This window comes from Neopelma chrysocephalum, unplaced genomic scaffold (genome assembly GCF_003984885.1).
Source record: "Neopelma chrysocephalum unplaced genomic scaffold, ASM398488v2 Primary Assembly neopelma1_24, whole genome shotgun sequence".
Taxonomy (NCBI): domain Eukaryota; kingdom Metazoa; phylum Chordata; class Aves; order Passeriformes; family Pipridae; genus Neopelma; species Neopelma chrysocephalum.
Window position 1 is genome coordinate 23,250,374 of NW_020897693.1, and position 27,543 is coordinate 23,277,916.

The following is a 27,543-nucleotide window of genomic DNA, read 5'->3' on the forward strand; positions in this document are numbered from 1 at the left end:
TACTAAAGTAAATTTACTCTGCTTTGCAGTCAGGAGCTCCCTGTGCTTTTTTACTTCAGCATTCTCTTCTGTCTGAAGCCAAGCAGCTGCTGCATGCAGAGGGAAAATGACAGCATATAGCCAGACTATCTGCACTGCCCAGTGTCTCTGTCCAGCTGGGATTGTGATATGCACAATCTTTCCCCACTGCTGGGATCCACAAAAACTGCTTATGCCAGGAATAATTAGGACTGCAGATCCAGACTATGTTTTCAGTAACTTTGATCTTACTACTTTGGTCAGATCAGAGACAGAAGCATGATACTCAACTTGAAACAGTTTCAAGCCCAAGATGGCCTGAGTATCTGTAACTTATTGCCTCCCTTCTACCTCCCTTACAATATCAGTTGATTCAGCAAAACAGATTACATCTCCTTAGAAAACTATATTGCATTTATTCTTTGCAGAGAAGGGAATACGGAGCTAAACAGACTTCACCTGGTTCCCAGAAGAGGCTTTTTGAGGTTACATGGCAGCCTAGCAGCTGAATGCTATGAAACACAGGACACTCTCAGCTGAAACACTGGGGCCTAGCAAGCACAACCAGAAAGGAAAACAACCAGGGCTGTGCCATACTCTGCAGCATGGAGGCAAACCTGCCATTCTGGAGTCTCATCCAAAGGCAGTAGAGGACTTTTAATGGATGGTCAATTCAACTGGCTTCCTTTCATTGATCTGTAACCTAAGGCTTTACCCCAGCTACCATGTAATTGTCCTTTCGTATTTAGACAGCGGGGACAAGAATCACAGAATCTCAGAATGGTTTGGGTTGGAAGGGACCCCAAAGATCATCCAGTTCCAACCCACTCACCATCAGAAGGGACACCTTCCACTAGATCAGGTTTCTCAGGGCCCCATCCAACCTGGCCTTGAACACTTCCAGGGATGGAGCATCCACAACTTCTCTGGGCAACCTGTTCCAGTGCCTCATCACGCTCACAGTGAGGAACTTCTTCCTAATATCCAATCTAAACCTACTCTCTTTCAGTTTCAAGCCATTACTCCTTGGCCTATCACTACATGCCCTTGTAAAAAATTCCCTCTCCAGCTCTCTTTAGATACTGGAAGGTGCTATAAGATTACCTTCTCAGAACCTTCTCTTCTCCAGGCTCAACTACCCCAGCTCTCTCAGCCTGTCTTTATAGGAGAGGTGGTCCTGCCCTTGGATCGTCTTTGTGGTCTTTCTCTGGACTCGTTCCAACAGGTCCCTGTCCTTCTTGTGCTGAGGACCCCAGATGCAGTACTCCAGGTGGGGTCTCACGAGGGCAGAGTATAGCACTGGTCCCAATATGGACTCCTGAGGGACACCACTTGTTCCTTGAAGTCCATAGGGCCTCTGAGCCATTGACCACTACCCTCTGGATGTGACCATCCAACCAGTTTCTTAACCACCAAACAGTCTACCCATCAAATCCACGTCACTCCAATTTAGGAAGAAGGATGTTGTGGGAGACCATGTCAAAGGCTTTCCAGAAGTCCAGATAAATGACATCTGCAGCCCTTCCCTTGTCCACTGATGGAGTCACTCCGTCATAGAGGGCCCCTAGGTTGGTCAGGCAGGACTTGTCCCTGGTCAAGCTGTGCTGGCTGTCCTGAATCACACAAGAGCATCCTGCCCTTTTAATGATTGGCCACAGAGCTTCCAAACAGGCAGGACATTCCCAGGGTTACACTATTTACTGGCAGGGACTTTCTGCCCAGATCTTCATTTGTGATGCCTTTAATTCTCAACTTATGTTTTTAGCTTTCATTCTGCCATCTCATGAAAAGTTTAAAGATATACTCTAAACAACTGGTTGTTATTTTAGGAGGCACAGTTGTTAGTAAAGCAGTGAGGAGCTGATCCCCCCTTTGAGCAGACACTGAGCTCTCACTGACTGAAATGCAACTCGGACAGTGACTTGTTTGCTGAGATTCAGCCTCCAGTGATCTGTCTTACACTACTGCTGGAATATGATACCATTCTAACAAATTAATTATTTGCATGACACAGTTTTACTAGCTTTTGAATTTCATATAAACATATTATGCACACACACACACACATGCAGAGGCCCAAATTAATTTCAGGCACTTAACAAAGGTAACTTCATTACAAGCTTGTCTCCCTAGAGGCTCCCATTTGTAGTTACTAGATCCTGTGAAGGTAGCTAGAGATGGGCACATCCTGAAGACAAAAGTGGAGTTTGAGCATTCCTGATGCTACCTTTCCCGCATTTTTCCAGTGACTACTCAGAGGTGCTTAAAGCACTCTACACTAAAACAGTGATTTATTCACCTTGGTGAAATATTTGAGGTTACATAGGGTAATTTCAGGTCTTATCAAACAAGATTTTTTTCTTTATCTTGCTTTCCTTCAGGGCAACAATAAGTACCTCACACCTCTGGGCAAAACGCCAGCTGACAGAGATGCCAGTTCTCATCTGTGTGTTGGGAACTGTCTTGTGATAAGACTAGAAAAGAAGTCCTCCGTTTTAAGTAAAATGGTTTGATACTGCTCACACTGGCCATCAAAAAATAACCCTCTCCAAAAACCCCAAACCCTAAATTCTTTTTAAACCATTTTTAAAATCTGCTCAACAAACAGAACATCAGGTGGCCCATAGCAAATGGAACCAGAGAGGCACCATATATTATCTTGTCCCTGTTTATGTAAGATGCTTAAGAGCTGTCATTTCACGCCTGAATTGTGCATCTACTATTGGTAGTCCTGGAGCTACACATTCTGGTCAGCTTGTCCATTCCTTTTTAGAGGTACACAAACCTGCAGCATGCAAGGACTTCTATGACAATCACAAGGTATGAAGCAATATACTGTTGGCAGGATGAGTAAGAATTTACATTTTTATCTCCTGCCATGAGTAAAGCAATCTAAATATCCTTCCATAATAACTAGTCATGACACATGGAACAACAAACCCATCACATTACACATAAGCTTCTATTTGCACAACAGTTCATAGCAATGCCGAGGTGTTCAAAGTGTTAATATTTTAAGCATGCTCATTGTGCATAGGCTTGTACTAACTTAGAACCTACTGCAGCTAACCAATTTGCTTTATTGTACCTTCACTGTCTCTCAGAGTTCCCACAGCTGTAAAGACATGCAAAGTTAACTTAAATGCTACATATGCAAAGTGAACTTTTAAATGAACATGCCTCAGCCAAGACAGTGCTGCATATGTGGAGCACAGATACAAGTTCTAGCAGTCCACATCTGTTCCTGAAGAGTAATGGAGGGTAACTATTATCAGCATGGGATGGCAAAGTCTTCTTTTCAGAGTCACCTACACTAATGACACTTAAACAGCACAGTACAACATATGAAGTTTTGCACTGCATCCACAACATTGACAGATCTTCCTTCCTTCTCCTACTGTAGACCTACTGGTCTATAATGATCAGTATATAAAAGCATAAGGAGCATTTTCTTATGGAAGCGGCATCATTCAGCAGGCTTCCCCCACCATTTTCCCTGGTAGAGCCACCGTGTGTAAAGAATTCCAAGAGTCTGGCTAAGAGCAGATTCAGGAATTGGACTGGACATCAGGGGATGCTACAAAAAAGCAAAGCTCTTCTGCAGAGCTTCATGAAGGCTTAGCACTCAAAAAGCAAGGAAAGTTAGAGATCCACCCCAACTCTCATCCTGGGAGTACTAAAACATCATCTAGAATATAGTAGCTCTCCCAGGGCAATTCTAAAAGGCACTGAGATTTCTACAACAAAGGGTGAAAAAAAGGAGTGAAGCAACTAGAAGCCAGGACTCAGATGGAGAAGCAAAAGGACCTTCCTGAGACAGTGCCAAGGTAGATACATGGATGGGGTTGTTGAGCAGCTGTGCTGCCTCATGAAGCCATATCCAAACTGATGCAAGTCTTGTGAGCTTTGCTGGCCCTAAGAGAGGCACAAGGAGCCAAACAGTGCAGTGCACTAACACAGGACTGACAAAACCTCTGCTTTATTACTAGGTTTGTCGTGATCTGCAACATGACCTTGGACAAGTCACTCCACCTCTATGTGCTTCTGGCTACCATCTGGATAATTAGACTAAACTATTTAGTGTGAGGGCTGCATCTAATTATAGATTGGTTTGGCAAGTGGCACAATTGGTTACCGATACTGACAAAAGTCATCAAGCAAAACTGGAATACAAAGAGCAACTGCAGCCAGTCACTTACAGAAGCACAAAATTGACACCGAGTCAAAAGGCTGCATGACTAGGCAGCTCTCAGCACCAGTCTCATTTGCTCAGTCATCTGTGTCACACGGATTCCCAAGCTGACCAAAGTATTTCTTTCTGGGAGCCTGAAGGAGCATCTCTAAGCCAGATACAAGAATTTGTACTTAACAGCATATTCAATAAGCTTCTCTGTACAGCACTTAAGAGTGAGTAATTAAAGGTAATATTGCTGCAGTAGAGCTTCTCATTAGCAACCTAATTAGCCTTCTGAAAATAATTAACGTTCCTTTCTATAAAGGGAACAGATGACCCATTATATCCATTAGACAAGCAAAACAAATGCTGAAGGTAAGGGAGATTTGTTCAGGGAGACAGCAAGAGAAGCGTCCAGCAACACTACAAGTAAAATGGAAGAAGACAAGGCACAAATGCCCATGAACCACGAAGACTAGACTATGTAAGTGGGTATGCAGGACTAGCATACACCTAACTGTCTGATGTATGCATCCAGCATTCACATTGAGCATTTTCATTCCTCTACCTCTAAGATTACCACTGGTAATCTCATCACTAAGAAACTGAAAAATTCCACCTCCAGCTTGTTTTGAAAGCCAGAATTAAAGGCTCTTAAATTCAACCATTCACAGTCACAAACAGCTGTCTCCATATGCAAATATTCCCCAAGGGTCATGTATTTTGACTATTAAAACACGCTCAAAATGGCCATTAAAATAAAGCATGATTTAATGTCAGATAACAGGAACAAGCGAGTTGATAGCTAAGAACAGCATGAAGTACACTTCTGCAAGTTTCACAGGGTTTCACAGGTACTCTGATCAGTTAGCATGCCCTGAAAGAGTTAGGTATACATTTCCTGACCAGTGCTTGTGTGAAATCAGTGTGGGTGCAGAGTCACAGGCATCAGTGTTCTGGGATGTGTGTGAAAGTATGGGAGAGAAAGCAAAGGACAAAGGTCAACTTATCACTGCCTGCTGCAGCAAGAACTGTGGTATCAATATAGTTTGATGCACTGTTTCAGATAAAGAAGAAATAAGCTGAGCTTCTGAACATGCACATATTCAGATAACATAGCAAACATAACAAATCATGAAGATGCAGTTGCATTTTCAGCCACTGACGTGTTTGATGTATATTTACATTTCCCTGAACACTCATAGCCTTCAAGTGTGACTGCAGTGAGGGCAAAGCTCAGCCATACAAAAGCTTCCACAGCTACATCACTATGGAAACCACAGATCCATTGCCTGCTCTGTTTGTCTACTTCTTTCACTGATTAAAAACAAAATAAAAATGTATGCTTCCAGTTTATCACCTTCTTACTTTGGTCAAGACCACAGGACAACAAACACCTTTTACCTGCTTCAGAGACAAGCCTTTCGTCCTTGACAGCCCTCTTTGTGAAACCTACGCAACCTCTCAACCCAGCTCAGCAGTCTTCCCCCTGGATGCTTTCACCACTTCTTTCAGTGAGGCTCTTCAAACGCAGTCTGGGATTTTATCTTAGCCTCCACACCTTCCCTCAGCTTCTGGACTAGGACAACTCCAAAGGTGACTCACTCTAGGGCAAATCCATCTAGCTGACATAATGAGAAGCTGAAAACTGTTCTGAACACAAGTTACGGTGTCTTATTTTGACTAGAGTTACATTTTCTTCCTTTCTGCGAAGCTCTTAAGAACATTTGAAGTGCTCTCAAAATGGAGTAGGGCACATTACAAGACAGCTGTAAATGCAAGAGTTACATTTTTCCTTTAAGAAGCCCATCATTTCTACAGTTGTTGCTAGTTACAGGTAGCTTTTCCTGCACTAAAAATCTGAACACCTCTCAGCAAAAGCCTAATAGCCAAGAGCAACTCTGAAAACTGTAGAAGGAAAATAGGGAAAAATGCTCAAAAATCTGCAGTATGGCATGCATGATACAGCTTGGGCATGTGAAGTGGCTGAAGGAATCTTCATACCAATCACTAGGAAGGAAAAAGCAAAAAATACTCAAAACTCCTCTGCATCTAAGTATGTGCATTTTATGCTGAAGAACAGCCTCTGAACAAACCATCAGCAACACCTTCTCTCACACTGGGCACCTCTTACCTGAGCTCAGAGCAGTTCATGGAAGAGTTGGAGGAGAATTTAGTCTCTGCAGCTTCATAAGTCCTCGGTGCCTCTCACATTCAGCTGCCAATTGACAACCATTACACAGAAAAATGCCCACTAGTCAATGAGTTGAGAAAAACTAAGCGTTTCACAGATGTTCCCAAACAGACATAAAAATACACTCCTCTCCACTAAAGCACTCTGCATGGACAGAAAAATCCCGCCTGTCCTCAGGGAACTTTTAGCAGAGGACACTTTGGCTTCTCAGCAAGACAGAGCTAGGAACAAAGTGACATAGTATAAGTTCACTTAGAAAACCCAAAGCAATACTACACAAAAGATGCAGCTCTCCTACCTCCCTTTTGCATAATGGGCCAGAGCAGGTAGGGCTTCCATCTTGGTCCTTACTCATTGCCCTCACCTCACAGACAATTCCAGGCTGGCATTACCAGATGCGTCCCACATTCACTGGTGTTACAAGAATTCCTACCAACAGCCCATGGGATGCTCAAAGGTTACTTCTATGTCCTTATGGATGTCACAATGCCCAAGCCAGTTTCATCAAGCACAAGCTGAATGGAGTGGTGATCACAGTCTGCAGGGTCATGCCCCCATGACTTTGGCAGCAGATCTGTCTGCAACTCCAGCAGACAGCATCCTGAACAGCCTGAGTAGATGGAACATACAGGAGGCATTGGAGGAATGAATAATTCATAGTCTTGTTCTGCTGCCAATGGATCTATGTTTTCTATGTGCCCATATGGCACTCTGTTTTTTGTTTTAACAGTAATAGGAGACTTCTGCACTTTCTTTGATGGTTCCTGAGGGCAGGCAAGAAGCAGCATTTGCTCTACTCACAGCATTAGTACCACACAGCAGAGCGCTTGCCAGACACAGCTTTCTTCAGAAATACTCATGACTGCATCACTGACAAAACTGCTGGACTCATACAAGGCTCGGTTAATCACCAGCAGCCTTCTCGGGAAGCTGCTGACACTTGCTTTGTCATAACCTTGCAGCACTGGTCTGGACTTTACTGCTCAACAGATGACACTTGATGAACAACTGAAGCCCTGTATTCAGCTGCACAATGGGCAGCGAAATCACAGCTGGAGCTCGAGGCAGCAGCTGACCCTGCTTATCCACACCGTTAGCACTGCCACAATTAAGTCTGCTGCTTTCCTTCAGCAGCTGACTGGGTCTCCTTCCCAGTCTCAGAGAGGGACAGGGGTCTATCAGCAAGAATACCCACAACAGTCGAACAACAGAATACCCCAATGCAGCATCTCTTGGGCACTACCACAAGAGAGGGTAATGAGACACCCGAGACAGGACAGGCTGAGGGAGGAAGGTGCTACATGTATCTGAATTTTATACATGTAGCACCTATATATTCAAAGCAAGTTCCCAGTTAAAGTACTGTGCACAACCTACCCATGAAACCTTATCTACAATAGGGAAAACAATACAGTAGCCTGAACCCTTGCATGCTGTATCAGAGCACGATTAACATCCTGCGAGGGCACCACTCCACATACTGCAGACACACAGAGCGTGCAAAAAATGCTGCAGGGTCTGGAGATTGTTGTTCTGGTCCCACAATGTCCAGCTCATTTACCAGAATCAATATCAAGTTTTCTCGTCCTTTCAATTTGATAGCATTTTACATGCAGTCTGTGCAAACGTAACAGACTGCCACAGCACTCAGGAGAGTGGCAAGATGAGGCTAAAAAGATTAGTAGAGTAACACACTGGCGAATCAGGTGCAGAGACTACACTGCTTGTTAGGGCCAGGAATAGATTCCTCATCATCCGACTCACACCTGTGCTTTTACAGGAGAGAACAACCCTCAGTTCTTTACCTACTGCTCTGGTTTAGCTCAGAGATACTGCTCCACTGTCCTGATTGTTTTCACTGCCTAAGGCTAACAGAGTGTGAGGTTTTTAAAGAGACAATAACACTGAAAAGTTTGGCAGCATGAACTACAAGCAATCAGAATGATGTGACTCAAAGTAAACAGAAAACAAGGGTGATGTATGCAAATGGAGATTTTACACCTCCAGAAAACAACTTGAGTCTAAACCAAAGGAAATAACTTCACAGTCTACATACTTAAATTTCAAAGTCCCATCTACAATGCAGTCAGCTCTGTACTCAGAGAACTGCTCTGTTCTTCTGGTCTACAAGTGCAGTCCAACCAGTTTTACCCTCCAGGCCTTACCTTTTCCAGGGAAGGATCCTGGAGCTCTCCCACTTTTTCGTCAGCTCCTAGTTCACAGCATCCACAGGTAGACTAGGTTGCCTTCGGCAAGTCCAAGGTGTTTCAGACGCCAGTCGCTTTCAGACCAAGTGTATGTGACCAACAGCTAACACACCAACCAGACAGCCTTCCTAAACCAAAGAAGTACAGTTTAATCTTAACATAGCACAATGCAAGGGAGGCTTTAAACTCTGAAAGAGCTATGGGTACGGACAGCTTAGCTCCAATACTTTGGGCTCTGGAAGACCTGACTTCTTCAGAGCCTGCAGACGAGCACCTGTACCTGCCCCTTGCCCAGGGCAGCTCCCTGACAGCTGCCTCTCCTCTGGTGAGGCTGAGCCTTTCTACTCTTCACTTCAGCCACAGCAGACACATGGAGCAACTTCACTGGAGCCAGTGACCAAAGGTTCACTGCTACCCCATGTCAGCCAAGGTCTCAGTAAACCCTTGAAGAGTCTGCCAGAAATTACTTTATCTCTATTTTCCCAGCCAATCCCCCAATTTTTTAAGTAAGACTCACTGTTTACTCCTTTTCACCCCATCCTCTCTCTCCTGACTTTGCCTCCCTAAAATCCAAGTACTTGTCTATACATAGCATTTTTCTGGATTAATTGCATATGAAGAAGTTAAAGCAAGGACACTCGTGTCAGACTGTGTAACAAATGAGCTCTTCACACTATCTTACGGAATCTCAGAGGTTTTGAGCACCAAAGTCCAAGAGGAATTCAAGAGAAATGTTTTCTTAAAAAAAAAAACACAACAAAACAAAAACCACACCTACACTGTTTTTACTCACATGACACTACTACAAAAACACTCCAATTAAAAATGCAGATTAAATAACTAATCCTCCTAAAAAAACCTTCCCACCAAGATTAACAGAGCAATGAATAGCATAAAACCACTAATTAAATCAATGTAACTTGGGTATTATAGAGACACATTTAGCACCTTCTGTCTATGCACCAAGGCTTGCATCTACTTTGGAGTCTCTCTTATCATGAGAATTAGTTTCTACTTCAACAGCTAGGTATTTGTATATCAAACTGGGAAAGAACTTGTTTGTTATCTAGCTTTGCTATAAATTACTGTCATTTTGATGTTCCTAAAAATTATTTGCATGTTATCTATTTTCATTATATGCATTTTGTCACCATTGGATATAGGTTTCTACTGAACTCTTTATCAGATACATGCAAACAAAATTTTAAAAAGCATTTGCCTAGAATCACAAGAACATTGAGAATGTTTTTTACATAGTCAGATATACATGTATATAATTTGATACGTAAAAGACTGAGGAACAAACTCATACAAAATAAGCAACTGCAACACACTCCCAACTCCTTCAACAAGAAATATGAACATTACAAAATGTTTCAGGCCAATCTAACATTAGGACAATGCAGTCCCACTCAATTCACCCCTTTTCCTGGCACAGGCACTCAGGCCATCCATGGGGCTTCACCTGGAACCAGATCAAGGAACTCATCAGCCATCTGAACACTACACCCATGCTACCCTAATGCCTGTTAGTTCTCAGCTGTATCACCTCCCAGATTTGGCTCACAGCACACCACTTAGCAGCAAGAAGTTCCTCTTTCACAAAATACTTCATTTCTATGAACTCCAAGTATTGATAAACTATACTTTTAGCCACACATGTATCTGCACTTGAAAGAAAATACTCATTGAAGAAAATCTTCATTAGCAAAGACTATGTCATAACACACATGAGCAGAGCAGTAGAGCTGAAGAGAAAGGTTCAACCTTAAAGCTCGCATGATTAATACAAAGCTTAAGCTGTTCAGAAAAGGAGATTTGTTTTTCATTTTGTATATAAATGAACTTTCTGTGTAAAAATACTAATGATTAAAAATGTGTAATGTTTATAGTAGAGGGAAAAAAACAAACAAACCCCCAACAACGGCAGTGTGACCATTCAATTAGCTATATAAAAAGAGTTAAAATCTAAAACCTCAGGCTTCCCAAAACTTGCCCCTGTTCTGACTGTTCCTCTGACATAGACACCAACATTCGTCGTGTCAGCAGGCTGGGGACTGCACATGAGCATAATTTAGCAGTAGTGCTCATCAAATGAGAATACAAAGAACAAACAAACAAAAAGGAAAGCAAATTCCTGACTGGAAATCGGTTAGTAGTGCGTCCCTTCAACTGTCTATTTTAGTATTTACACTTCTTCATTATTTCCACAGGGCTCTAAAAAGATAGGTCGGGTCCATGCAACTATCCGGCGATAAACTGTTTAACAAAGAAACCAAGTCACAACATTTCTCCATGACTTATCTGGGATTCTTCTGGGAAAAAAGTGCCAAATTTGGAAATAGAAAGTGAGCATGTGTCTTCTCAGAAACTCACCCTGCTCTGGCAGGACTTGCATGGAGGGTGATGCAGATTTCCCTTTCAAATGAAGTCTCACCATGTCTTTTGATGAGACCTTTTGAACCTGTTCCTACACTGGACTGAACTGCCTCAGAGGGACACCTGGGGCACGCACTGCTACACAGTCCCCCACCTCTTGAAATGAAAACGTCTTTTGTTCCTTCTGGAACAACAACAACAAAATAATTGGAAAACCAACTCTGGAAAGCAAAAACTTGCAGTCACTCAAGGAAAACAAGTGATTTCCAAGGTTATGTGCATCCTTTCCCAGATACATCCAGGTGGGTCCCCTGTCTCTACTCCAAACTTCTGTCAAAGCCCTGAGAAGCACACTAGACCTCCAGAGGTTCAGATTTCTTTTAAAAGCCATGCCACTACCCAGTAGTTGAAGAGGCTTGGGCAGATGCTGGCATCCCCATACAACTACAGTATCTGCAAATGCTTCTGTGGCTATTTATTGCCGAAAGCCAAAATACATTTAAAATAACTGCAAAGAATCTTTATTTTTTGTTGCCATCTTGCAACCTGTTTAAAAAAAAATTAAACTCAGGTTTCAAACAAACACACAATCCAATTCCCTCATGCTGCTGGATCTGTCTGACATTATTAGTCTCACTTTTTCTTTTCCTCTGTGTACACTCATCCCTGCTTATGTTTCTTTCATTCTGCTCCTGCTAAGGTAATCAAAATGAACCAGCTGGGTTTACATTCATGTTTTCATGCATTACCACAGCTCTCAACATTTTTGGGCCAATGGGCCACTCTGAACATTTTAAGACTTCTCACAGCTCGCCATGTATTCCATCTACCTTTTAACATAAATCTCTTGTGCATTTTCTTATTTTTCATGGTCCCAAGGATGAGCTATGGGAGGGGATGGTTATTTACTCATATTTATTCACATACCTTTCATTATCTTTAAGAGCTCATCTAACTTGTTGTTGTTGTTGATTTCAGGTTCTGTGAATATCTTTCTATAAAACTGGTGTCAAATCTGATCTTGCAATACGGCAGGTTAAGCAGGAGATGTGTTAAAAAGGAGCAACTCTTACAAAACTCCACCTACACTTTCTTTATGAAGAAGTAGAGAGCACATGTTACATCATAAAAGCACACTCATTGGCTTTTTGGTAATTGAAGGCAGGGTACTGTTGCCTGGCAACTTATCTGATTACCATTTTTTCAAGTATCACATGCACACTTAGATATGTTGCATAATAATATCTCACTTTTATGCAGCCTAACCCAATGGGAAAAAAAGGGGGGAGAAAAAAGCTACCAAAATTAATTCCTTGAGTCTATTTTCTGGCAAAAAAAAAAAAAAGAAAGTACAAGATTGTACCTCAAAAACAAGTTGAAACATTAGTAGTCCTGATTTTTATTCCTGCCTTTTTCTGGCTTGCTCAATGTGCTTATACAAGCATTTTATATCTACTTGTCTTCAAAATGACACTAATAATACCAGCCTTACAGAGACACAGTGAAAATTTATTAAGAATAGAGAGATTCTCAAATGAAAGATGCAGTGGAAGTGCTGGTGTTAGCACTTACAGCTTTTTAATACCCCAAATGTTGCTAAGCCCTGGTCCAAAGCATAGCAAATTTTCATCATTGTCATGGCATTGTCCAGTCCTTGTTTCTCAAACAAGGATCTCAAACCAAGAAAACTACATTTTTTGCATCAGAATGGGACACTTTCCCACCTTCTGTGTCTGATATATAGCTGGGAAAAGAAAAAAAGAAAACAAAAACCTACTCCCACCACCCCACATGCAAGGTAGCATACCCCAACTTGAAGTTGGAGTACTAAGCATTATTGCAGCTCTTGGAGTTTGTACCATAAAAATCAGAGGGAAATCAGAAAATGTGCATGCATGGCCTTTTTAGAAATCAACATGCTCTAGTTATTGATCTGATCTTTGAAAACTAATTACACTCTAGCTAATCTATGAAAAAGTAAGCGTTTAATTGCCTTTATGGTAAGCAGTAATGCCTTATAATAAAAACACTAAAGTGAGGCATTGTTTCCAAAAGGCTATCATTATATAACAGGAGGACTTAGATTCTAGAAGTAAACCTTTTGTAAATCCACAGGTTATATGGCAATACAATATAACATAATGAACTGCCTTCTTTATATATGCACCTGAGTGTTCCATTGCACAGAATGGAAAGTGCTTAGCTGCTCAGGGTGCTCTTAAATACCATGCTAACCTCTGTCAGCTCAAGTGGCTGAGGCTGATGTTTTGGAAACTCAATATCTCATCTCCATGGTAAAGTATTAAGAGGCAAAGGAAAACCAAAAGCAACAATGGTCAAGCTCAACATTGCTAAAGAATCATTACATTACCTTCACAGCAGCTCCTCTCTTCATAGTAGACATTTGGGCATTTTTATAAACTGTGCCCTACATCCTGCAGCTCTTGTGCAAGTCCACTTCCAATTAAAAGATTAATTGTGAGATCTGCCTTGGAAAGAACTGCTGGATCAAAATAAACCAAATCACATGGTATGTATCATGCCACTAGGGGAAACTGTACACATCTTGAAAACACCAGAAATGACAAAAAGAAATAACTCTTTCTCTAGAACTTACTGGAAGCATCCTTACCATAAACCTCTGCTGATAAAAAATACAAAGAAAATACATGGGTCAAAGTGTCCCATGTGTTACGCAAGTGTCTCGGCTTTCCCATGTTGGTTAGCAAGAGAGGAAACAGCCAAATATACCACTATCAGCAGGCACACTCTGCCGTAAGCAGAGACGAACAATTTCACCGAGAGCTCTGAATAGACACAGCCACAGCCAAGACTTAGCCCAGACTAGGCTGCTGGAGCCAAATGAGTTTGGCTCCACCAGCATATGCATGTATTCACAATGAAAAAAATCAAAACAGACTCCCCATCCCCAGAAGGCACTTGGCAGTACACACAGCACTATGCCACAGCTACCCATACTAAAGAGAGAGCTTGCCCCTTCAGAAGTACTTCATCATCCTCATGCTCCCAGCGGAATCAGAGAAAACAGGACAGAAAGGTACTTCAGAGAAGTTTTTCATACAGGCTACCTTCAGTATACAGCACACCTGAGAGCAAAGATCCAGCAAGGAAGGAGTCAAACAGCAGCTTCACCAGGCTATGATATAAACACTTACCTAGTGACTACTAATGCTTGGATCTTATGCAATGAAAGCAAGACAGCAGCATTTGTGGTAGGGAAGATTCCCTCAGTCATTTAATCCAGCTTTGACAGAAGCATGTGAGGGCGGGGGAGTTTTGAAATAAGGTTGTGGTGAACTCTTATGCACTGACACCAATAAAAATCCAGAACAAAAGAAAAGGTAACATAAAACACTTCCCTCTTTTATGCAATGATTAGACACCTCTGACCTAGTAACTGATAGGTATGCTCATGCAGATATGCCTACAAACAAACCTCTAAAGCAGTCTAACTGCCTCCAAGGACATGTTAAAGAGCAGCATGCACCTGCAAAGTCTTTTACACTCATTTTAGCTGGACTGTGAGGTGCATAGGCTCTGGCTCACACTAGACATTATTGGGTGTATCATTTACAACCAGGAATGTAGGGCTCTGACTAACCAGAAAGAAAGCGTTGTTCCAAATTGGCACAGATGTTGGTAATCTGTTCCTGCAGAGCCAAAGCCTTTGCCCAGTCTGGCTTTCTTTCAAGACTCCTTGTAGTCGCCTGCACAACCACCCTACCTAGGAGCTCAGGAACCATCTGCATACTCCTGCCTCACGTATCATCACAGAAATGTGAGAAGCAGACCAGTTTATTTCTGACGTACAAGGCTAACCAGCCCTCTGCTCCCCCACCCAGTCTATACCTGAGCCTGTAGAGCTAAGGGCAAGCAACATGGTCAGGTGATAAAGTCATCAGAGAATACTAAAACACATACAGGAAGCAGATCTGGGAAGCAAAAAGGGATCATTTACAAACCTGTACCAAGCAAGCCACAAGCAGGTAATACCTTCTGTGTTGGAAAACATTAGCTAACTAGATGATCAAACTTCTTTCAAAAGAAGCAAGGAAATATGCCATACTTCACCTTTCACCTTAAGCAAATTTTGTTTTGAATCAGAACTCCCACTTGTATTGTTCAACTTCACCTCTTTCACCTCAGGAACAACCCAGGAACACTTGGACACTGCTTCATTTGCAGCTATACAGGCACACACAGGACAGAAGGGGCAACATACAAGTTTGCTCAGGCGCCATTTCCCCATCTGCAGGACACGGCTCTGACATCTGAAAGCTTAGAAAGGTACTGCAACTGCTATGGAGGTAGGCAGTGCTTCCCACAAAAGGAAGGTGAGGAGTGGGAATAAAGGCTTTTCCTGCCTCCTGTTGGCAAACAATTTCTCTAAGTAATTGACCCATTTTCTACAGAATAAAAAGCTCTAAGGAATGAAGCACTGCTGCCCTTTAATTAGCCACGTCATTACCTCTCCTCTTACCATGTAATAGCAGGCTGCTTGAGACTGAAAAAAGAAACAAAACAAAACAACACAACAACTTAATTTCGTTTTCTTAAACATGGCATTTGTTGAAGACAAAGGTACAATTTGCAACAATAACATCTCCCATTATTTCTATGATTTCATCATCAGAACAAAAAGGTCTCCTCTATGCCACCACTCTTTAAGCCTCCCCAATATATTAAGCTTTTCCTTTTTAGAAGCTTTTTCAGGATGCTTTCCAATCACCTTCTATGAGGAAAAATTTCTATTCACTGTCAGTTTAAGAACAGAAAGGACTCCTTTGCCTAAAACCTAGTCAAACCTCCTGCATATCATTTTATTAAAATGTCATGCAGTTTTTTGCAACACAGCTCAGCAACTTGGATAAGGACAGAAGTCCTTTAGTCTAAGGAGATTAGATGTGCATACCATGAACAAAGAGCACAAAAAACCACACCACAGCTATGGTGGCAAGTCTAAAACTGGCAAAGGACTGTTCAAATGAGTGTCACACAGATGACCCTTAGTGACTGATCCCATGCTGCGAAGAGAAAACCTACAAAGCCTGGCCCCAGATTCTGCAATAGCTACAATTCTGAGGATGAAAACAAAACATGTGAAGATAGTAAAAAGTTGGGGGTCTTCCCCTGACCTGGGAAGAGTGCATAGTCTTCTCTCCCTCTCCCCCACTTTCCCCCCAGATGTCCTTCTTCCTGGTATGCTTCACAGAGCTGTTACCACCTTGCCTGCAAAAAAAATCAGCTCCTGCAGGGATTGCTTTTTTTTCAGAATTAAGAGGGAAACAGGACAAACCTGTCAAACAAACGATGCCAGAGAACAATATGAAGTATTTCACATAACAGAGTTTTACCGCGTCTGCTGTGTAATTAGGAGGCTTAACAAGTTTGTACATCCCCAGTAGTTTTGGACCAGCAATATGAAACGCTCTCTAGGAAGTCCCAGTGTAATGCTCCAGCTCAAGATGAGTGAGACAGAGCAGCCTCCCAGGATCCCTGCTCCTAAGCAGCCTAGAGACAATTTTCAAAACCCCAGCGTAAATGGTGGACAGGAGAAATCAAATTTTCCATTTCGCCAAAATTCAGCTATTCTGAATATTTTTCCCAAAAATTGAATAACAGCGAACATCCTGAAACTAAATTTAAAAAAAAAGGAAAAACTCTCATTTTTTAGCTGATTGTATTATCTGTATCCCTGATCTCTGGGCTTTACGCACAGGAGTCATTCACAAGGTTGCTGGTAAGTCACTGAACGGACCAGAGCCAGCCCCCACCTCCCAGTTTTGCTCTGCAAACGCTGGGCTGCCTCAGAGCTATTTCCCCTTTCCCAGAATAAAGTTTTGCTGCAGTCAACACAAAAAGATGTTTCGAGACATTCCTTTTGTCAAAAAAGGCACTTTCCAGTGAAAAGCACCTTCGATTTCAACAACCCTTCCACCCTGCTCCCCCAGAGCCCCGAGAACTTCGCAGCCGGGGCCGGGGGCTCCCAAGCAGAACCCCCGCGACACGCACCGCGCCCCCGCCCCGAGGGGCTGTGGGGGCGGCAGGGCCCGGCCTGCGGGAGCGGTGCCGCTCCCGAAGAGGGGGCGACACGGCGATGCCCGGTGTCCCCGCGGGGCCCGCCGGCGGCGGGGAGGCCGGTGCTTCTCCGCCCGCCTTTGTCTCGCTCCGGCCGGCGCCCGCCCGGCGGGGGCGGCACGGCCCTGCCGCCGCAAGAAACCGAAACCAACGGCGCCGGGCGCCATCCCCGCCCTCTGCCCCGGGCAGCGCATCCCCCGCGCCGCTCGGCTTGCGGGGAGGCCGCCGCGGGCCCCGCGCACCCACCGGCGGGGCGGCCGTAAGATCAGCGGCGGCCGCGGGCAGCTGCCGGTGCCGCCGCTCGGCCCCCCGGCCGGCCGGCCGCGCCGCGGCTCGTGGCCTCACCGGTGTCCATGGGTGCCCCGCGGCCGGCGGGAGGTGAAGTGTGCCAGTGACACTCGCCCGTAGTATGGATGCGGTTTCAATCTGCACATGCTCGCTCCCGACAGCCAGCCTGCCCCGCCACCTTCCCTTAACTCTTTCCGCACTGCCTCGCACTGCCTCCCCCGCGCTGGCCTCGCGCCCGCCAGCCGGGGTGCAGCCGGTCCTCTCGGTCCGCACGCCCGGGGCCCCTCCTGAGGCCAGTGCGGGGGAGAGAGCCCGAACACGGCGGGGACCCACGGGAGGGACCCGTCTCCCCGAGAGAACCGGACCCTGTCGGTGTGTGCTCAGGTGCGTGTCCGGAACACCCTGCCCAAAAAGCTCCCCAAACGCATGAAGCGTTTGCTGCGGCTGAGGACACGATGTCGCACAGCGCTCCTTGACTGGTGAGCCTGCGGTACGGGTTCTTCATACGTACTCCTCTAAAGAAATCCGTAACAAAAAAGCAAATAACCACCGCACTCCACCCCCACCCCTTTTAGCTGAGGGATGTAATGCGCTTGTTGTTGGATCTGGACGCTGACAGGACATCCCTGCAGTGAAGGAAATCAAATATAGGCATCAAAGGAAGTATTTGTCTGCAGCTTCACTATTAAAATAGTGAAACATAATCTCAGCAAAATGTGTTTTTCCACCCAGAAGGACCTCTTCAGATTCAGAAAATTGCCCGAGGAAGAGGATTGAGAAAATAAAGCATAAGCAGTAAAAATAAACTAAAATCCCTTCTCTGGCTACATTAACTCTTCGGCAGCACAAGAACACAAGAAAAAAATGGCTTTCTTTGGCATTAGTAATCAGGAGATTGCAGTCCTGAACCACGGTTTGCAAGCAAACCAATGACTCCTCTGTACCTCTGGCTTCCCTCTGAAAAAATGGAGGTAAAAGCACCTCTCTGCAGTGAGGAGTAGCTGGCTAGTGCCTCTGAAGTGCCCTATAGTCTTCAGACAGAAGTGAGGGAGGTTTTTGTTTCTGTCCCTTTACAGAGAGAGAAATTAACATATCCTGGGGTAAAATGGTAACCTGAAGTGACACCAACTCAGAAATGGCAATTGATCCTGAGCCCAGAGACCCATCTTTAACCAGCATCCTGCTTTTTCTAAGGAGCTACTGGCTTTGGGCTCTTCTCTGGTCTTCCCAGGCCCTTGATGCAGTCCACATTTTCTTTCTCACAAGCACAAGGATTCCTGGTTCTCTCTTGCCTTCTGTAGTACCAGAAATGATGAGCTAATGTTTTTAGCAGAATAAGGGTGTTTTTATGACCTCTGTTTAATGACTCAGCATTTGTGGTATCAATAATAAATGGTCCAAATGATGAGGCAACGTCAGATCTGTGCAGGCCCCAAGGCAATTATAATGAAGAATTCTCAAGATGTCTGGCCACAGTGACTCTGTCAAAGGCAGGTATTCTCTTGAGAGGCTGCTCCTTCAGCCCCAGAATGCCAGGGCCAGCAGACGCTGCACAAAAGCAGCCCAAAGCCTCCCGCGGCTGTGCATAGCTCTGCATAACCCGGGAGCGCCCGGGCTGCTGTCTGGCGTTCCCTCTGCACTTGCCCGGGAAGGTCTGTGTACAAACCTCTGTAGCTGCTCCAAGGATGCCACAATGCAGCAAACCAGCCTGTCACCAAGTCACCTGATTCCACAATCTCACTGTGAGAGCTGGAGATTCAGAAAGATGGAGCGTTTTAAAGGGGAAATGGAGCATAACACACAGCTAGCCCTACCTCAGCAACCGAGCTGTGCAAGCTAGGGCAGCACTGCATGTGCTGGTGACCTCAAGCTGGATGAAAAAAAAACCACAATTACTTTATATAAATTTCAACAGAGCTGAGAAGGAAAATGCTAAGATAACTAAGGCATCTTTGATGTTCTAAGAAGCACCTTTAAAATACCATATCAGAATAGGCAGTTAGAGAAGACAGCAGCCTGATGCAGTGCTTATGTATTTATTGTGAAGTAGCATCCTTTAGAATGCACTGAAGACTGTGCTAGAGATATAGGCAAGGGAGAGCATGAGAGAGATCATTTCACAGTATGAGACAGCATGAACGTTTCACAGCATGAGAGGAGAGAATGCTTTACAAGGAGCAGAGAAAAGGTCAAAGAGAGAGGAAGAAGAGAGCTAAGAGATACTCACCTACAAGAAGAAGAAATCAACAACCAAAGATGGACTGGAGAAAATGAGAACCACGTCTAGGGAATACACAAATCTGTATTCTCCTGTCTAGTCACAGCATGCAGAGAGAGGAAGGAGGAGGTAAGGAGAAAGGAGAGGGCTCCCAGAATGAGGAAGGACGAGGCAGCGAGGCAGGGTGAGGGGAATGAAGACAAACACTGTACTGTGCTGAGGGGACACACAGGAGAGTGAAATGCCAGAGCAAGCACCTGGTAGTGGTGTTTTACACCTGAGAGCTTGTTCAACTCTCCCCAGCTGTAGTAGCTGCTCCAGCCTTGTTTCTTTTAGCCTGAGCTAGTAACAGAAGAGGAAAAAAAAATGAAGTTGAGATTGTAATACAGTGAAAATGGGAGTAGGATGAAACCTGGGGACAAAGGAGAAACAATTTCTAGAAGTGCCCTTTTGTCAGGCATTCACCAGGGGGCTTGAGCTCTCCAAGGCCTGGTGCTGGGAGAGAGCACCATTCTCTGCAGAGTATCCAGGCTTGTGCACAGAAAACTGGCTCCAAGATGAAAAGAGTTTGTGGTGACTTAAGTATGCTCTAGCCTCTCTGCAGCCACTTTTAAACAGGCACAGGAGATGCAGCTGATCTTCTTAACGGTCTCATAATTCCTTCATGTGTGTGTTGCCTTTTTCTGAAATTACAGAGATCATATATAACACCTGATCTAGGTCCTCTGTATGTGTGCCCCAAACCAGCTCAGATGTCTCTGCACCAGCCTGGCTGGTTCTGGAAGGATTTCTCCATTTGGGTCCAGCATAACACCTGACTGTATAGAGACATCTTGGAAAGTAGCATAATCATTTTTTTTCTGCTTTATTCTTGTATTTGGGCACAATAAGGAGTGCAGTGCAGCAATACCCAAGCTAGTTCCTCACTTATCCATTTTTGTGTTTTATTTGTGGCATATTCTTACACTGAAAAAAAAATGACTTAGATCTTCAGGAATGCTTTAATGTGGTCATTACACTGGTATCTGAGTGCAGCACAAGCATCGCTGCCACTGTAGTCATTCCCAGTGAGGTAAGATCTCATTCTGCAGACTGGGCTTTGAAGTTCAGACATGTTTCAGTTACAGGGAATCCTAAATTTTAGATTCATAGCATCTCTCTTCCCCCAGAGAATTTAGTTTTATATGGCTCCTTGTATTTAAATTCCAATTGTGGATGCTCATCCCTTCTGGAAATCCAGTCCCCGTCTAGAAAAAGGAGCACCTGGAAATTAATCTTACCAATTTAGTTCAAGTGGTTTGTCTGACACTGCTTAGGAACTAATAAGGAATGGGATTCATCTCTCCAGAGCAGAGTTTAACTATCTGGCTTATTAAGTCATCCTTAGCCTAATTTCGTGACTCACTTTCTACATGCTAACAGGTTCTGTAGCAAATGAAATGAGAATCTTGCCCTATAACACTCCTTGCTCTCTACCCAGGCCTGGTTCAGTATGACTTAGGCCAGCCAGTGCATTGAAGGAAACACTTTCATGAAAACTTCATCACAATTATTTAAAACCTCTCAAGCTTAAGTCAGGGTTTTTCCCTCCTTGGGGAAGTTTGGCTCTTTCTTTGCTGTTTGCCTGAGGAGGCCCTGCAACTGGGAATTAGGAATTTCATCTCCTTGGGTATATAGAATAGAGAGGAGATGCTGTGTGTTTATTTAATAACCCCATACCCACACAAATGTACAACCAAAACATGGGCTTCTCTGACAGGAAACTGAGGAACAAAGAGCAGTCTTGAGGCTTGCAAGGAAATCAAAGAAGGAACTAAATTTTTTTTTTCTGAGGGGACCACAGTCACTGTGGTGACAAATGTTAGTCAAATCCACGGAGTAGGAAGTGAATTTTGAAGAACACCAAAAATCACGTGCTGTCTCAGATCAGCTTGCATAGGTCTTCATGCAATAGCATGGAAATTGCTTCCTTTGTCTCTTTTTGCTTTTGGTGCTGGTAGAAAAAAATACAAGCTATGGATTTTTACTGCCTTCACTCATCTGGTGAGTTTATTGGAGAAAACATGAAGGAAATTTTCAAACATGATTCCTTCAAGCTGGAGTAAATTCCCTAGTCTGATGGTCCCTCTCCTCCTCTTTCTTTTGCATGTATCAGGCGCTTGGGTTCTTTCTGTGGCTTCAGGCACTAGCGCCATATTCATCAATTCTGAAAAAACACAACAAGACGCAGGAGTTAAGTCCACAAAGGTTCTTGACTTATCTCTGCCCAAAATTGAAGGCGTTTAAACATTTGTTCGTTTAACCATGTGTGTGCCGGTCTCTGCCAGTAAGGTGCTGTTCTTGGGATCAACCTCAAATGTTAAAGCCTAGGTAGCAATCCACAAGGAACCCAGAGCTATTTTTGAAAACTCTGGCCTTTCTCTCTAGGATTGGTGAAATCATTCCCTTACTCAGAACATTTTCTTTCCTCTAGATATAGATTATAATAGTAAAGTTTGCATGAGTATTTAGTTCTGCTTTCCTTCAAGGCATTTTTCTGTAATGGATACCTGCCATGTCTTATGGGTTGGTGAGAGCCTGGCTCTGAAATAAAACACTGCAGATAGGAAACTTTTACTCCTAACAGATGTGACTGAAGTGCCATGCAGCAAAACATCTTTTACTGTCACAGTACCCTGTTTAGGAAAGCCCTCTCCAGGGCTGTTCTGTTCAAGGTATCCATGGGAAAGAATATTAGTAAGACATTATTTTATAGACACTGTCAAAGCTGTTGTTCAGGGATCATCTCTTTGGACTGATGGAAAAATTGCTCAGCAGAGTCCTCCGCTGCCTTCTGCCATCTTTGCCACCATGTGGATTAGATGCCAGAAAAGTCTTTCAGAACAGAGCAGCCTGAAACTCCTAGAACAAGCAGCAGGCAAGATTTACCTGAGATGTGACTGATGTCTGGCTAAGTAAGCCTGTGTTTGCTTGAATTTTTAATGAAAATAAATAGAAGAATCCCTCATGGTTTCTATTCTGGATTCAGGGGCAGAAGAAAAGCAAATACTATATATGTAGAAATTACAAATCCCAAAGCGTTTGGAGGTAACTCTGTTTCTGTTATTTTGCCACGTTTAACAAAACATAGTTTTGGGGAGAGACAAGCCACTTTACAAACCTGCACATGTGCAGTTCAACTTGATCCAATAACCTGTTTTGGGGAGATGTGTTTCCCATTAAAAATGCCAGGAGATGGGAGGTTTGGGCTTTTGTTGTGTTCACAGACAGGCTTCAGGCCTTCTCAATGTCCTCAAGTTCACCTCTCTATTTTCCTGTTTGCTCAGCTGTGAAAGAGGAAAGACATTTCCTTTGCTAGAAGGCTTTGAGACAAGCCAATGGAAAACAGGATAAACAAAGAGGTGTTACATTTGAAGAGTTTCTGGAATGTCAAACAACCCGATGCTCGAACTTCACTGACACATCTTGTAACTCTGAACCAGCCAAGAAACTGAGACAGAGAATAGAAAAGGCACATGATTTACCTAAAATGCTTTTGAATGTCATTGCCAGAGATGGGATAATTATGATAAATAATTTTATTTCATACAATGTCTCTGTTTCATATTATACTGCAAAATATAACTGAGAGACTAAATATTTCTAAACCTGTTGTTTTATTTACACAACACAACATGTGCAAAGTGATCAATAGTAAACTGACAAGTGTCTGCTCTAAGTCACAATGCAGTTCTCAAACATCAGTCAAGTAGTGATAATAAACCAGAGAGAGGAGGGGAATGAGTAAGAGGAAGTGATGGAAAAGACAAGGTTACAATATAAAAAAGAGGATAAATGAAGAAGGTTGAGAGAAATGACATAATATGAAGGAAATTGAAAAAGTGTTCCTCTGAGATTTGAAATTATTGGAGAGTGGATGTGTCAAAGGAATTCATAAAAGTGATTCAGAGCTAAAAATCATGGTTCAACTCTCTACTTTCACATTTCAAATATCCACAATGAGCTGCTCAAGAACATTCCACACGCCAGGAGCTTTTTGAATAACAAAAACATCTGAGATTAACAAAAAACATTCACAAACAGTGCTGAAGCAGCAAGAGTGGTGGCTAAATCTGTCAGATAGGCTATCTACTATAAATGCAGGTTATCTACCCTGCTTTCTCCATTCACAGAATTTTCCTATCTCATTAGTGATTACATTCTTCAGTTCCCTTCTTTAACTGCTGTTCTGAAATGCTGTGCACTGTGAGTATCACCCATGCTTTGCACTAGAGCCATGGAGGCCTCTAAAGTGCTTTGGGATTATATAGAATGAAAGTTCCCATAGGCCTGCTTCTTAAAAGCATTTAGACACCCAAATATAGAGGTTGCTACTACCGGGTTTACCAAGATAAATTAGCAACAATTCATGCCTCTTTGTTTTGGTGATCCAAACATCAAATGTCACTTTGGCAATGGAGGTTCCCATGTTCAAACATAGAAATAATGTCAAAAACATTGTCTTCTCTGGCAATCTTTCTGGGTTATGTTTTTTTACTTTTTTGAGTAAGCACTTAGTTTTAGCATCCCTACTTTCATTCATGTCTTCAAAAAAAATACTTTGGCTATTTTTGTTAATACAATGTGTGCATGAGGCTTATTATAGGTGCATGTCACAGCCAAAGAGAGAAGTTTCTGGACAGAGGAACAAAGAAGGGGAAAGGAAGTCACCCAGTAACTTATATTTCCAGTGTATTATGCCACTCCAGTTGGTAAAGTGACCACACGCTGGAATGTCTAAAGAGAGAAAATCAATCATGGACTTTTACAGTCCTCCAGTTTCCTTTATTAGTTATCTTGGCTACCTTAATTCATTTTGTTATCATTAAAGGTAGTACTTAAAGGGCAGAACAGAGAGAAAGTTGCATGTTTAGCTTATTGACATAATCATAATAATTTATAAATATATATCTCTCCTACAGCTTAATGGAATCTCAGATATTACTATCACCTAGAATGACCTCTTAGATATCATAGAACATTAATTTTCATGGACATATTCCAGTATCAAAAGCTACAACTCATGCTTGACAATTTGCAGTTGGCTGTAGGACAATAAAAAATGTCTTCATTTTGGTGAAGACATAAGTAGATGAAGAATTCACTACATTAGCCTGTTCTAGTAGTTTATAATTTTCTGTGTCTCATTCTTCACTTGAATTTGTCTGGCTTAATAATTCCTCCACTCAGTCCTCAGTATGACTTAGTCTGCTCAGAGCACTTTCCTGCTAGTATTTTATGCCTCCAATAGTACCAATTCATTAATCAAGCTATAAATCAAGTCATCTCCTTTTCAGTAAGTCAGACAGGTTGAGCACTGTAAGGTTTCTAAAATAAGGCACTTTCTTTAGATCTTGAATAATTACCAAGCTTCTTTTGCACCTTCCCCAGCTTTTCAACAACCTTTGAAAATAAATATCCTGCATATGATTAGTCCCATGAGTACCACCACAAAGGGAAGAAAAACAACTTGGTACTTCTACCCACAATTCCCATGTTTATGTATTCAAGGATGGATTTCACCCTTTTTACCACAGTATCTCATTAGAGTGAAACTGCTCCATACTCTGATGACCCTGATCCTTTTCAGAGCGCTGTTTTCCAGGGTAGAGTTTCTGATTACACCTCTGCTAATCTGCTATCTGGTTCCCACATGCATAACTTTGCATTTGGCTGGAGTAAAAGGCTTTTTGCTTGAACATGTCTGATCTGCTAGGTGATCCAGCCTGCCCTATATAAATGCTCATCATTGCCATTCCACCAGGCTTCGTAATACCTGCATATTTTATCAGCAGTGAGTTTCTATTTACTTCTAGGGCAATGATGGAAATGCTGAATAGTACTGAACCTAATACCTGGCTTTTGCAAAGCACAGGTGACATGGCTTTATTCTGTTCCATGTCCAGCAGACAAACTTACCTGGACTGTTTTCCCTGTGCTTCAGCCATCCTGTGTCCTCTGTTTTTCTCTGAGAATGGGAGCCATTCAGGTACAATTGTGCAGTGTTGCTCCTGATCCGGATTCAGTGACAAAACATTTTAAGAAATAAAATCAAGCAGAATTCACAACCCATACATGTATTCAGTCCTGTCCAGTGAGGACTCTCTGTTGGTTACCATGTTATTTATTTATGGAACTACATAAGGTAGGGCTAGAAAGACCTTTAAGAGCAACTCTAGTCATCTTCCTGCTCATGGCAGGATGCTTAAATTATTCTTTTGTTTGGTTGGTTGGTTGGTTTGTTGGTTGTTTTTTTGTTTTTTCAAGATTATTGTCATGCTGGGAAGTACATACCTGCATTTTCTTATTCTTCGTCAAAGAATTCTCTTTTGGTTGATTTTTTTTTTCTATGAACTGCCATTAGCGTTGCTGGCGCACATCTATTGTGATTGTTGACTTTGCCGTTTTTCTAATATTGCCATAGGACAGACACTCCTTTAGTATTCTGCTATTTTCTTGCTATTAGAGGATTTAGAATATATCAATATCAACAGGCTAGAGAATCAGTTAAATAAGCTCTATTAGTATTCCCATGTAAGCCATCCAGACCTGCTGATTTTAAAATATTTACCCCCAATACATACTTTACATTCCTCCTGATCACTGATAGAGTGGAAAATTTTTCATCAGCCCATGTGATATAAATTCATCATCTTTCTTCTTTTCAAATGTACAACAGAAATATGTCTAGAATATTTGCCTTTTGTGCAACATTATAATTTCATCATCTGCATCAAGCAGCAGCATGTACCCTTGTTAAGACTTCTGTTGTTCTTAATATACTCTTAACTCATTTTAGTGCCTTAAGGCCTGCCAGCCGATGATTTTCCTCTCCTGTCTTTTTTATTTTGTCTATTTTTATATTCTATAACTTCTAATTTATATTGATTGCTAAATATTTCCCATTTAACCATTTGCTATGTAGACTTTTTATTTTCTAACTATGCCTTCACTTCATACATTGATCCATGATGGCATTTTAAACAATATTGTTCTCTATTATGCTTATGAAATTGCAACCTTTTTAAAATCCAGTGACTCTTAAACAGCTTTTGTTTATCTGCCATATTTTTCAACCTGAGTTTCTATTCCTCAGCTTTGATGTGTTTTGTCCTGTTCTCTAATCTGATTCAGTGGTCTCTGAGGGACTCTTCTTCCACAATAGTGTCTTCTGTTTTGTTATTATTTAGTATGTTAAGCCATTATGCACATCAAAGCACCTGTGGGTCTGAGTTACTAATAATTCCAAAATACTCAAAGGTTGTACTTAAGAGAGAGCATATCCTCTTTATGCTCACTTTTTCATTGTAGACAAACTAAACCAAGAAATTTTACTGTATAAATTATTACAGCAGTTTTCAGAATGCTGGTTCAATTAATTTTCTTCTTAACAATGAATATATGAATGTCTTTCTTCTTAAGAATTAACATCAATTAATATTCTTCTTAACAATGAATATATGAGTTATACAACAGTTTCACTACAAGCAGAGTCCTTTTGCAGCGTTCATTGAATACATTAGCTGATATTTCACTGTTATCTTATTTTTATGTCACTTTCCAAATGCATTACTTAGGAATATTTTTCCCATTCAACCAGATAGTCTCAGGCCCAGAGAATTATGAAGTTCATCACACAAGACTGAAGATAATATCCAGAAACCTGGACAAGCAGCCACCTAATCTCATCCTGTATTTCAGCTGCCATATGCATGCATATGATGAAGAATACACAAAAATGATACACAGGGAGTTTACTGCACTATTTTAAAAAGTAGCTTTTTCCTTTCCTTCCTTTGCTTTCAGATCTTGTCACTGTGCTGGTAGCAGTCCCACAATAAGCACGTGATCCCAACAAATGTCAACATGTCAGGAGGGGTAGGAGTCAAATGGTCCCAAATCTCTTTGATTACTAAGAAAAGTCACA

The 27,543-nt window shown here is 42.4% G+C and overlaps 1 protein-coding gene across 8 annotated transcripts in view; it reads right to left on the bottom strand.

The window, feature by feature from the left end:
* Positions 1-23,236, bottom strand: part of TMEM229B (transmembrane protein 229B) — a 37,336-nt gene extending 14,100 nt beyond the window's left edge. Inside the window, exons 1-2 of one of the 8 annotated variants that reach the window (XM_027708282.1) lie at positions 23,226-23,236; positions 8,552-8,721 (exon numbers count right to left, since the gene is read on the bottom strand). Coding sequence is in view for 1 of the 8 variants with exons in the window: in XM_027708241.1 (XP_027564042.1) it covers positions 17,417-17,426 (10 nt within the window). In the remaining 7 variants the exon portion in view is untranslated. Of the gene's footprint in view, positions 1-6,326; positions 6,411-6,750; positions 6,801-8,551; positions 8,722-8,820; positions 13,265-13,343; positions 15,162-17,005; positions 17,110-17,317; positions 17,372-17,416; positions 17,853-23,225 lie in introns of those variants that run through there. The other 7 variants (XM_027708247.1, XM_027708276.1, XM_027708255.1 and 4 more) reach the window with 7 other exon arrangements.
* Positions 23,237-27,543: the final 4,307 nt, after the last annotated feature.